We start from the raw sequence: 12382 nt of genomic DNA, 5'->3' as shown, positions 1-12382 counted from the left end.
AGGGGAGAGGAATGCAGCAGCTCACTGTAACACAAACTCGTCTCAACTCTTGAAGAATTCATTGAAAAACTTGAACACGAAGTCCTCCTGAACAGGAACTGAAGACTAAACTTGAACCTGAAATGCAACCAGAATATAAACAGTACAGATATCTGGGAGGGGCTATGGATTGATCAGCATGATGATATGGAAGGTAAAATTATGTATCATACCTGATAATTTTCTTTCCATTAATCATAGCTGATCAATCCATAGACTGGTGGGATGTACCGAAGCAGTACTCACCCAGGGCGGGACATAGAAATCCCTGACCGCAACACTGAAGCTCCAAACCGGGCCTCCGCCCGAGCAGCCACAGTCAAGCGGTAATGCCTGGAGAAGGTATGGGCCGAAGCCCAAGTTGCCGCCTTGCAAATCTCTTCCAAGGAGACGGACCCGGCCTCTGCCATCGAGGCCGCCTGAGCTCTAGTGGAGTGAGCCTTCAGCTGGATAGGCGGCACCTTCCCCGCGGCCACATAAGCCGCTGCAATGGCTTCCTTGGACCCATCTTGCCACTGTAGGCTTAGCAGCCTGCAGACCCTTACGAGGACCTGCAAACAGGACAACAGATGATCCGATTTCCGGAAATCATTGGTCACTTCCAAGTATCTGATGATGACACGTCTCACATCCAGATATTTGAGAGCAGAGTATTCCTCTGGGTAGTCCTCCCTACGAAAGGAAGGGAGACAGAGCTGCTGATTCACATGGAAGCGAGAAACACTCTTGGGCAGGAAGGAAGGCACTGTGCGAATAGTCACTCCTGCTCAGTGAACTGCAGAAAAGGCTCTCGACATGAGAGTGCCTGGAGCTCGGAAACTCTTCTGGCTGAAGTGATAGCCACCAAAAGACTGCTTTCCACGTCAGGTCTTTCAGAGATGCCCTCGACAAGGGTTCAAAAGGCGGCTTCTGCAATGCTCTTAGCACCAGGTTGAGATTCCACGCAGGCACCACTGAGTACAGAGGAGGGCGCAGGTGATAACTCCCTTGAGAAAGCGCACCACATCTGGCTGTGAAGCCAGGGAAACACCCTTCAGGCGGCCCCCTGAAGCAAGCCAGAGCTGCTACCTGGACTTTAAGGGAACTTAGCGACAGGCCTTTCTCAGAACCTTATTGCAGGAACGCCAACACTGAAGAATTGGACGCAGTGAAGGAGAAATGTGAGCCTGCTTCACCCACGCTGCAAAGATACGCCAAACCCTGGCGTAAGCAGTAGAAGTTAGAGCGCTTCCTCGCTTCAGCATAGTGGCGTATGACTTGTCTGAGAAGCCCTTCTTTCTCGAACGCTGCCGCTCAATAGCCAGGCCGTAAGACCAAAGGGGGAGGGATCCTCCATCACCACGGGACCCTGATGTAACAGGCCCTGCTCCACTGGCAGTCGCAGAGGATCGTCGATTGAGAGCCTGATCAAGTCCGCATACCAGGGACGTCGGGCCAGTCCGGGCCCACCAGGATTATCCGGCCCGGATGCTTTGCACCCGGTCTAGCACCCTGCCCAACATGGGCCAGGGCGGGAACACATAGAGAAGCTCTTGTGTCGGCCACTGCTGGAGAGAGCATCTACTCCCAGGGATCGAGGGTCCCGTCCTCTGCTGAAAAGCGTGGCACTTGGCAATTGGCCGATGACGCCATCGATCTAGGGCTCGGCTGGCCCCAGCGCTTCGTGATGTCCAAGAACGCCTGAGATAGCTGCCACATCTCCGGCTCCAAGGTATGGCGACTGAGAAAGTCCGCCTTGATATTCATGAACTCCGGCAATGTGGGCCGCTGACAGCTTTTCCAGGTTCGCTTCCACCCACTGGCATAGATTCATGGCCTCCTTGGCTAGAGGGCGCTCTTGGTACCTCCCTGGCGGTTGACTAGGCCACAGCCGTGGCATTGTCCGGACAGGGAACCCGTACTGGCTTCAACGCAGTACGGGATGAACTCCAAAAGCGCCAATCCGAATGGCTCTGAGTTCCAGGAGGGTTGATAGACCACTTTGCCTCTGCAGGAGACCAGAGCCCTGCGCTGTCCTTCCCAAGCAGTGGGCTCCCCAGCCCGACAAAGAGGGTCCGTCGTGACGACCAATCCACTCCGGGGTCACCAGAGGCATTCCCGCAGACAACTTGTCTGTCTGCATCCACCAGCTCAGCGCCTTGCGCACTGCTGGGTCCAAGGGAAGGCGCACAGCATAATCCTCTGACATCGGAGTCCAGCGCTGCAGCAGAGAGTGTTGTAGTGGTCTCATATGAGGCCCTGGCTCAGGGCACTACTTCCATCGTGGCCGTCATAGAGCCCAACAGCTGCACATAGTCCCAAGCCCGACATAGGAGAGGCTACTAGGAACTGGTCCACCTGAGCCTGAAGCTTGACAATCCGTGTTGTCTGGCAGGAACACTCTGCCCACTTGGGTGTCGAATCGAACTCCCAGATACTCCAGGGACTGAGTCGGGCGCAACCGGCTCTTCTCCCAGTTGATGATCCACCCCAGGGAGCTCAAAAGAGCAACCACCCGGTCCACAGCTTTGCCGCACTCTGCATAAGAGGGGGCTCGGATCAACCAGTCGTCCAGATAAGGATGGACTTGTACTCCTTCCTTTTGCAGGAAGGCCGCGATGACCACCATTACTTTGGAGAAGGTCCGCGGGAGCAGTAGCCAACCCGAAAGGGAGGGCTCTGAACTGGAAGTGTCGGCCCAGGACTGCAAAAAGCGTTGATGAGGAGGCCAGATGGGAATATGCAGGTACGCTTCCTTGATGTCCAAGGAAGCCAAGAACTCTCCTGCCTTCACTGCCGCTATAACAGAGCGGAGAGTCTCCATGCGAAAGTGCCGCACTTTCAAGGCCCGATTGACCCCTTTGAGGTCGAGGATAGGCCGGACAGAACCTCCTTTCTTTGGTACTACAAAGTAAATGGAGTAACATCCCTTGCCAGTCTGATTTTCTGGCACCCGGAATGACCGCACCCAGGCGGATCAGGTTGTCCAAGGGTCTGCTGCACTGCCACAGCTTTGACCGGAGACTTGCAGGGAGAGAGTACAAACCCGTCTCTTAAGGGTCGGCAGAACTCTAACTTGTAGCCGTCTCTGATGACTTCCAGCACAAGCGTCTGAAGTTACTTTAGTCCATCGCCCAGAAACGAGGACAGGCGTCCTCCAATCTGCACTGGGCCATGGACCAGGACCCGTCATTGGGTACGAGACCCTGGGGAGGACCGGAGGGCGTACCTCCGGGACGGCGGTCTCTGCGAAAGGAATGCTGCTTGGGGGAGAAGTTCCTTTGAAGGAAGAGGGGGCAGAGGAGCCCGACTTGCCCGGGCGGCGGGTACCGACGGGCTTTTGAAACCGTCCTCTGGAGATACCGGGGCGAGCACTGGCCCGAGCCCTGACCTCTGGTAACCTCTTGCCCTTAGACGTGCCGAGATCGGTCACGATTTTGTCCAGCTCGACCCCAAAGAGCAGCTTGCCTTTAAAAGGCAACTTAGCCAGGCGGGACTTAGAGGCGTGGTCCGCAGACCAATGTTTCAGCCAAAGCCAGCGCCGCGCAGAGACTGTCTGAGCCATGCCTTTAGCCGAGGCTCTCAAGACATCATACAGTAAGTGCCAAATAAGCAAGCCCGATTCCAGGGCCGGCCAGTCCAGCCCTCAAGGAAGGATCCGAGGGGGAAGCCCGCTGCACCATCGTCAGGCACGCCCTGGCCACATAGGAGCCGCAAACTGAGGCCTGCAAACTTAAGGCAGCCGCCTCGAAGGACGACCTTAAAGCCGCTTCCAATCTTCTGTCTTGGGCGTCCTTTAGGGCCGTGTCACCTTCCACCGGCAACGCCGATTTCTTAGTCACCGCAGTGATTAAAGAATCCACGGTAGGCCAAATAAAGGCCTCACGCTCACTTTCAGGCAAAGGATAGAGGCGGGACATAGCCCTAGCCACTTTGAGGCTCGCTTCCGGGACATCCCATTGAGCCGAAATTAAGGTGTGCATGGCATCATGCACGTGGAAGGTTCTAGGGGGCGCTTCGACCCAGCATAATGGCGGAGCCAACAGGGGCTGAGGGAGAGACGTCCTCCGGAGAGGAAATCTTCAAAATGCTCATGGCCTGCATTAACAGGTTGGGCAAACCCTCTGATCTAAAGATCCGTGCTGCAGAGGGTCATCCGCTCCATCCGAGCGGGAATCCGTCTCCTCCAAGGAATCCCCAAAGGACCGTTGGGAGAACTCAGATACGCTGCCCTCATCTACATCAGAGGAAACAGCGTCCTCTAAGGCCTGGGCATCCACCCGAGGGCGTTTACTTCCGGGGGCCTCAACCCCTTTATCGGACAAGGGAGAAGGGGCAGCGTTCTGCATAAGGAAGGCCTGATGCAGCAGCAAAATAAAATCGGGGGAGAAACCCCCCAAACTGTGCAATTCAGCAGCCTGGGCCACAGCCCTAGACGCACCCTCAACCGGCGCTCGCAAGAGCGGGGGAGAACCATGCTGCGCATCCAAGATGGCGTCCGGCGCGACACTCCGCGAAGGAGCTGCGCGGGAAGAACGGCGCTTAACTTTGGCCGCTTTTTTGCCGTCGCCCAAATCAAGGGCGGCCATGGCATGAACGTCTCCCAGCTCAAGGGCGGCCCAAGAAGAAGCCGTCCGAGCAGAGTGGCCGGCCAAGATGGCGGAGGCGAGCAGCGGGGGATGGGCGTTTATGGCGGGAAAAACCGCCGCGCCGGAGGAAGACCCGGGACACTGACCGGCCTCCAAACTGACACCCAACAAGGGCGAATCAGACTTTAAAACCCCCGCATCCGCGCTAGAAGCGTACACGCGGTCCGGGAAGCGATTCTTCGCGCCCTCGCCCTCCGACGCCATAGGCCACGTGGAGATCAATCGGGGAACCCCCTGCCCGCTATAAAAAGGTAAAAATTACCTGCTTCTTGCTCCGAGCTGTAACGACCTGGTGTCCCAGTGAGTAGCTGCAATAAACGTTTAAATAAACGTCGAAATAAACGCCCTTAAGGACGTTCAAAATTTTTTTTTTTTTTAACGGAGCCAGGGAGGGGGGAGAAAAGGAGGGACCTGGGCCTCCAGGTTTGCACTTGCTCAAGAAGAGCCCTCAACCTCAGGCACTCAACAAAACCTAAAAATTAGGCTTGGAGGCCTAGCCAGAGCTGCTGCTGTGTGTGACCACCACCTGCTGAGATAGAGAACATACTGAGGAGTTTCCGGCAGCACATGACCACATATAGGGAGGCAAAAGGATTGCTCTCTATCTCCACCTGCTGGTAGATGGACACAACCCACCAGTCTATGGATTGATCAGCATGATGATATGGAATCCTGTTTAGAAGGAATGGTTCTGTGGAATCTTAGCGGAGATTGGGTGGCGATGCTGGTAATTAGAAACAAAATGGGAGCTGGGCAGACTTCTATGGTCTATGCCCTGATCTTGACTGAATAGATAGGGATGGCCAGGAGTGTACATTTTAAGGGGCTTCGATGTTAGCATCAGAACTTAGTACAAGAACAGTACTGGGCAGACTTCTATGGTCTGTGCCCTGAGAAAGGCAAGGACAAATCAAACTCGGGTATACATACAAAGTATCACATACCATGTAAAATGAGTTTATCTTATTGGGCAGACTGGATGGACCATACAGGTCTTTATCTGTCATTTACTATGTTACTATGTTCAGTATATCTACCGGTGTCAAAACGGGAGATCTAAGAAAATTAACAAATCGCAGATTTACTCTCCTTTCATAGTTTTCCAAAGTCTCCAGTTTTTGATGAGTAATTACTCGGTCCTTAATCAATGACATCTAAACTTCTTTCATTTTGAAAGCACATCCTGCTCAACTTTCTTTAGGTCTTTTTCAACATTAGATGTTTGTTTCAACTTGAGTCACAAAATGTTTATACCAGTAGCTTGAGACAAAAGAACTTCTAAAGCTTGCTGAAACAAATCCAAATGCTGGAGCAAGGATTCCTCCACATCACCTACAGCATTCCATAACCCCTCTAAGGTGACTATCTGCAGTTTCTTCCTCTGAACGAAACATTTGGAAGATCCTACTGGCAGCTGGATATCAGCTTGAGTGGCCCGAGCCCTCTCCTGATAGCACCAGCCTCAAAGGAAATCGTTTCTCCGATCCCCGCTGTCGCCAAAGGAATGGGTGCCCCAGTCCCATGTACAGTTTCACACGCAGAAGCAACTTCGGCATCCACCAGCTTATCACCCAGGAGCTCCTCAATAGCAATTCCAGGTAGTGGAGGAGGGTCAGGATGTTCCAGGCTAAAGGTCACATCAAAGACACAAAGTTCTCGTTCTCCTTCCAACAGCACCCCTGCACCTATCTTCGAGCCAATTGCAGGCACTGTGAAACTCAAAATCTTCTGTTGCACCAGAGCAGGAGAACCAATAGGTTCCGACAGGTATGCCCATGATTTCCCCTTGCACTTCACCATAGTTTACCCCACAAAGAACCATGCTACGATCTCCACCATGTTGACTCCTCCCCCACTCCTTTGCCAGGAATATTTTGGACATTTTATTGAGAAGTTCTTTTGAGCTCCTTCATTTGCCATTAAAAGTCTTACATTATTTCAAGCTTTGAGGAGACCAGCTATTTCAGGATAGCAGTGTCCAAGCATAACTGGTCTCGCCACAGTATTAACAGCGGTGTTATGCGACATGTTCATCAGATAAGTACATGATTTAGAGACACTGATAGTGATGAACATTGATTCCTATATGTTTGATTTGGGAAGAAATCAATAGTGATGAGAGTGATCTTGACTGCATATATATTGGTTGTACGGTTTAGGATAATACATGAGGTATCACTTATAATATTCAAATGTGTATTTTTTTATATATAAATTAGTAGTCTTGAATAGTGAAATGTTTTTTGTATGACTACCTAAAAAAAAAATCCCCCCAATTAGTTAATTAGAATTGATACATATTCATTGTGGATATCCCAAAAATTTGAACAGCTGGCTCTGCCTTGAGTTTTGGGTTGAAAACCCCTATTCCAGTATAATTAAAGTATTTTTGAAGAAAATCAAAACAAAAAATTCTCCTACAAAGTACATACTGATTAATATTCAGTTTTGAATCCTTCTATGCACTCAGACTGCTTAGAAAGAAAATTAATATGTTATTTGAAGTAAACGAAAAACAGTTCAGTACTAGAGGCCGACTGAATTTTGATTTCGGCTTCAGTGCTGAAACCAGTCCAAAATGTGTGTTTGTCTTGTTTCGGTTTTGTCCGAAAATGCTGAAACCAAAACTTTATGGTGCCTCCCCCCTTACTCTCTCTCTCCCACCCCCCAAACCAGAGCAAGCCCCTCCCACTTCCCTGGGCTTACCATCCATCCCTAGTGGTCTTAGTAAGTGGTTGGGACAGTAGTGATGCACAGGTGCTCTTGCTCATGTCCCCGCCACCGCCAAAACGGCTGCCGAAAGACAGGACACGGCAGAAGTAGGCCCAGGAGAGGTGAGGAAGGGCTCATTTTGAGTGCAAGGGAGGGGGGAGGGAGTGACAACTCATTCTTGTGTAGAGGACAGCCACTGATTTGGTTTTGGCAAAAACCAAATAAACTGGCTTCAGTCAGCTTCTTTGCAATATCTTTACTGTGTTTAGTTTAGATCTACATCTATCTTTAACCAGCTTTCCAAAGAATAAAGTGATATAAGGTGTGCGAGTTTATCCCTAATAAGTTGCTTGATGTCTTCTTATACTACATTTTCAAGACAGAACAAGGAGAATATGAGGGCTCTGAAAGAGTTGAGTTTGTTTTCAGATCCATACATGCAAATATACATCCCAGGAACCAGGCTCCTTCAAAAAAAAAGAGAAACTTGTTTGCCTTATCTTCCTTTCCTGTGTTAGACGGGGGGGGGGGGGGGGGGGTTAATGAAAAATAAGCACCTTTTATTTTGACCACATGCCTTACTATAGTATAGCCTCCCTTAAAATCACTATTCAATAGTTCATGTAACATTCCGCAACCTGACACAATCAATGGTACTAAGCCATGCTGACTACTGCAACGGAATCTATGCAGGATATAAGAGCAGCTCATAAGAAACTTGAACCACTCAAGCAGCCATACTCCTTGGCCACTTTGGGATTGTTGGAAATGTACTTAACTAGATAAAGGGTTTTCTAACCACCAGAACCTACCGAGTAAAATCAAACTCAAACACATCACTACCGTGGAAAGCTACCTGTGGAGTACCTCAAGGATCACCACTATCACCAATACTCTTCAACATGATGATGATCCCACTGGCAAAGTCCCTATCCAACCGAGACCTCAACCCGTTCATCTATGCAGGCGACGTCACAATCTATATTCCTTCAGTCATGACTTGACATAAATAACCAAGGAAATCAATGACGGCCTGATCACCATGAACTCCTGGGCAAATTCATTCCAACTGAAACTGAACACTGAAAAAACACACTGCCTCATCATCTCAACACAACAAGTACAAACCCACAACTATAAACACCCTAGAACAGACCCTCCCTACCTCAGACAGCCTAACAATGCTCGGCGTCACAATTAACCGCAACCTTACCCTTGAGAGCCAAGTAAACTCCGTAATAAAGAAAATGTTCTACTCAATGTGGAAACTTAAATGAATAAAACCTTTCTTCCCGAGGGAAATCTTTCGCAACCTAATACAATCAATGGTCCTAAGCCATGCAGATTACTGCAACACAATCTATGCAGGATGTAAAGAACTCCTTGCAAAAAAAAAAAACTCCAGACCGCACAAAATACAGCTGCCAGGCTGATATTTGGTAAATCATGCTTCGAAAGTGCTAAACCCCTCCGAGAAAAGCTGCACTGGCTCCCGATCAAAGAACAGATCATCTTCAAAATTTGCACCTTTATTCACAAAATTATCCACGGCGTAGTCCCAGGATACATGATAGACCTTATAGATCTACCAACCAGAAACAGATCATCAAGATCATACTTAAACTTACATTACCCAAATTGCAAAGGACTTAAATACAAAACAACTTAAGCACCCAGCTTCTCCTACATAAGCGCACAACTATGGAATGGACTCCCAAAAGCTGTAAAATAATCCATGACTACCTATACTTCAGAAAATCATTAAAAACCAACCTCTTCAAAAAGGCTTACACCACCGAGCCAACGTAAATCCCTACACCCAGCAACAGAGCACAACTAATGATCATACTGAATATACAATTTTCACGCATCTACCTCATTCGACCACAATACAACCTGTATTTGTTATCAACCGACTGGCGAACGCCTTTACAGTATTATGTAAGCCACACTGAGCCTGCAAATAGGTGGGAAAATGTGGGGTACAAATGCAACTAATAAATACATAAAATAATATTTGGAAAAACGCGATTCGAACGCGCCAAACTCCTCCGAGAAAAATTGCACTGGCTCCCAATCAAAGAACATATTGCTTTCAAGATCTGCACCCTGGTCCATAAAATTATTTATGGCGAAGCCCCAGGATCCATGACCCACCTCATAGACCTACCAACCAGAAACAGTTGTATCAACACGTACATACTTAAATCTCCACTACCCAAGCTGTAAAGGACTCAAACACAAATCAACTTATGCATCCAGCTTCTCCTACATAAGCACACAACTGTGGAATGCACTACCAAAAGCTGTGAAAACAACATATGACCATCTCAACTTCCGGAAATTACTAAAGACCAACCTGTTCAAAAAGGCATACCCTACCGACCCAATTTAAGTGTCTGAACCCTGCAACACAATGTAACTAAAGCTCATAATGAACGCTATATAACTATTCTTCTCTACGATTCCCAATGTGTCTGTAACATATGAACCTTATTTGACTATAACATCACTTTGTATTTGCTTCTCTACCGGAGCTGGCAAACGCCTTCACGGTACTATGTAAGCCACATTGAGCCTGCAAATAGGTGGGAAAATGTGGGATACAAATGCAATAAATAAATAATGTGGTGCTCCATTATAGTGATGAAATTTCAACTATGTCCTGACTTAGAATCTTAATGTTAGTGAACTGTTTAAAACCAAATAAAATTTCAGAACCAACAGCAGTTTTATTTTAATGGATTTTCACCTCGCTGCCAACTACACTATTTAAAGTAGTATCTTATCAAAATCCTTTAATGACAAACTTCCCACCTCCATCAGTTATCTTTTAGATGTGTTCTGCACACCTTCACACAACAGATTTGCTATACCTTGGTCTATAGGCTGCCTACATATCTGAGAATGTGCAGGGTATAGAACAATTTAGGAAAGGCTTGAAAACGCTTTTTATTTTTTTTTTATAAGATGTGTGGTTGAGCCTCTCTCTCTTAGAGCTCTGTTTACTAAGGTGCTTGTTTTTAGCGCACCTACACTTAGTGCGCACGCTAACCATGTAGGTGCCTATAGGGATATTGTAGGCAAATACATGATTAATGCACATTTAAAACATGCTGCTTAGTAAACAGGGCCCTTAGTGACCTTGGACTGATGAGGATCTGTCTTGTCATGTGTTATATTATGTATGTTATTTGTACTCCGCTTACTTGTAGGCAGATTCAAACTTTTAAATAAATAGCTTGGAGTGGGCAGCGCCCCTCCAAATCTTGCCTGTGCTAGTGCTAAACTGGTTCTCTTCACCCGATTGCCACTATGACTTCCTTACTCTTTGACACCCCCTCCCATTTTCCACATAGTTCAGGCAAACTAGACCTAAGACCCAACTATAAATTACCTGAGATCATTTGCTGGTGCAACCTCCCTCCCCCCCCCCACACGAAATTACAAAAAGCCTTCGTAACCACATTTTAAAAAACGATGGGAAGAAATCTATAACAAATCCCCACTGATCGCTATCAGGGAATTTTCTTATTTGTCAAGTTATATATTTAAACGCATTTAGCTCTAACGAAGTGGAGTGAACGTAAACCTAAACACCAATAAGCCTCCGACTGCACAAACGTAAAACATTAAGACTGCGTTTTCCATGCATCAAACAAACAAATAATGTGCCTAACTACAAAGGATTCTATTTTTCTGTACTGTGAAATCAACAATTATTCCCCACCCCCTCGAGTTGGCTTTAACCGCCTTCCTCCCCCAGGTACAGCAGCGGCCTAAAATCCTGAGAACTTTCTAAATTAACTACAAATACTCAATGGAAAATTAATTCTAAGGGCAAAAGATGGTATACACCAAATGTAAAAACACTGTAAGGTGATCACAGCAGCTGCCGTAAGGAAACACCAGGTCGCTCCGACAGTATCGTGACGGAACTTCACGTATCGACCATGTGGCCGCTTCCCCCATATAGTGATCCGCGCTGACACTCTGTCCAACATCCGCTACTCCTGGACAACTATCTATGACCTTACCTAATGTCATTTGGATCCCTGCCGGTCAACTTTCGTATATTTTCATCTACATTTTTCAAACTTTCTTTCGCCTTTTCCAGCTGTTCCTGCAATGCTCTCACTGCCACCGCCATCTTGTCTCTGTAACACCGAAAGTACTTCCGGGACAAGAGGAAACGTTAATGAAAGGTCAGGAGGAACAAGGAGGTTTAATTAACAAGAGTGGAAGTGAGCCTACCTAATCCATTGTAAGAAAGGAAGCCAATTACGACAATCTGAGTTTCCCCTTCCCAGAGCAGCCGTCATCCGCGTCAGAGTTGCCAATTGGCCCGGTTTCCCGAAAGCAAGCAAACCTATGAGCTGCTGAATCCACATTGTCGTTTTTTTTTTTTTTTTATTGTTGGTGGTCTATCTGTAACAAGTCTAAAGCTGTTTCAATTGGATAGGCAGTGCCTTAAGACTGGTGGACAGCTTTTTAATTTATTTCAAAGCTTCCCATATATAAATATCATAAAATAACAATTGAATATCACTAAAACAGCTTAAAATTATTATAGCTGGTAAAAACAGCAATTTTAAACTCTGTATTTTGTGCTCATTTTTCTACACTAAAAACTAAATACACTGTATACAATACAGATAGCCAAATTTCAGTGAGGATGTTCTGTTCCTGATGGGTTCAACTTAAATGTTGTTGTAATCTGCCTCTGGAAGCATGGTGTTATAAAGATGATGGAATATATTGAAATTAAATGGAAGTAGAATTAAACTCTCCTTTCATTGGGGCACATGTAATCACATCTTCATCTGTTTTGTAGAACTTTACCTTTTAGATGCACAAATGGATTATTCTGTTGTTTAAGCATGTTTCAGGGACAAGTGTTTTTTTTAATTTGTTTATTTTAAGGTTTTCCATAATCAAGTCAAGATAACGTCTGCCTATTTTTGCAGTACTTAACACTCCAAACTCAACAATTTTATCAGGCA

General features: G+C 47.1%; 1 protein-coding gene across 1 annotated transcript in view; it reads right to left on the bottom strand.

Moving 5' to 3' along the window:
- The window catches only part of PNN (pinin, desmosome associated protein), a 49466-nt gene extending 37922 nt beyond the window's left edge, over positions 1-11544 (bottom strand). The window contains exon 1 of the mRNA XM_030214612.1: positions 11417-11544. Coding sequence (XP_030070472.1) covers positions 11417-11529 — 113 coding nt within the window. The 5' untranslated portion in view covers positions 11530-11544. The remainder of the gene's footprint in view (positions 1-11416) is intronic.
- Between the last annotated feature and the right edge of the window lie 838 nt (positions 11545-12382).

Source organism: Microcaecilia unicolor, chromosome 9, assembly GCF_901765095.1.
Source record: "Microcaecilia unicolor chromosome 9, aMicUni1.1, whole genome shotgun sequence".
Lineage (NCBI taxonomy): Eukaryota > Metazoa > Chordata > Amphibia > Gymnophiona > Siphonopidae > Microcaecilia > Microcaecilia unicolor.
Note: the sequence above shows the minus strand (reverse complement) of the source record. Positions and strands in the feature narration are given on the sequence as shown.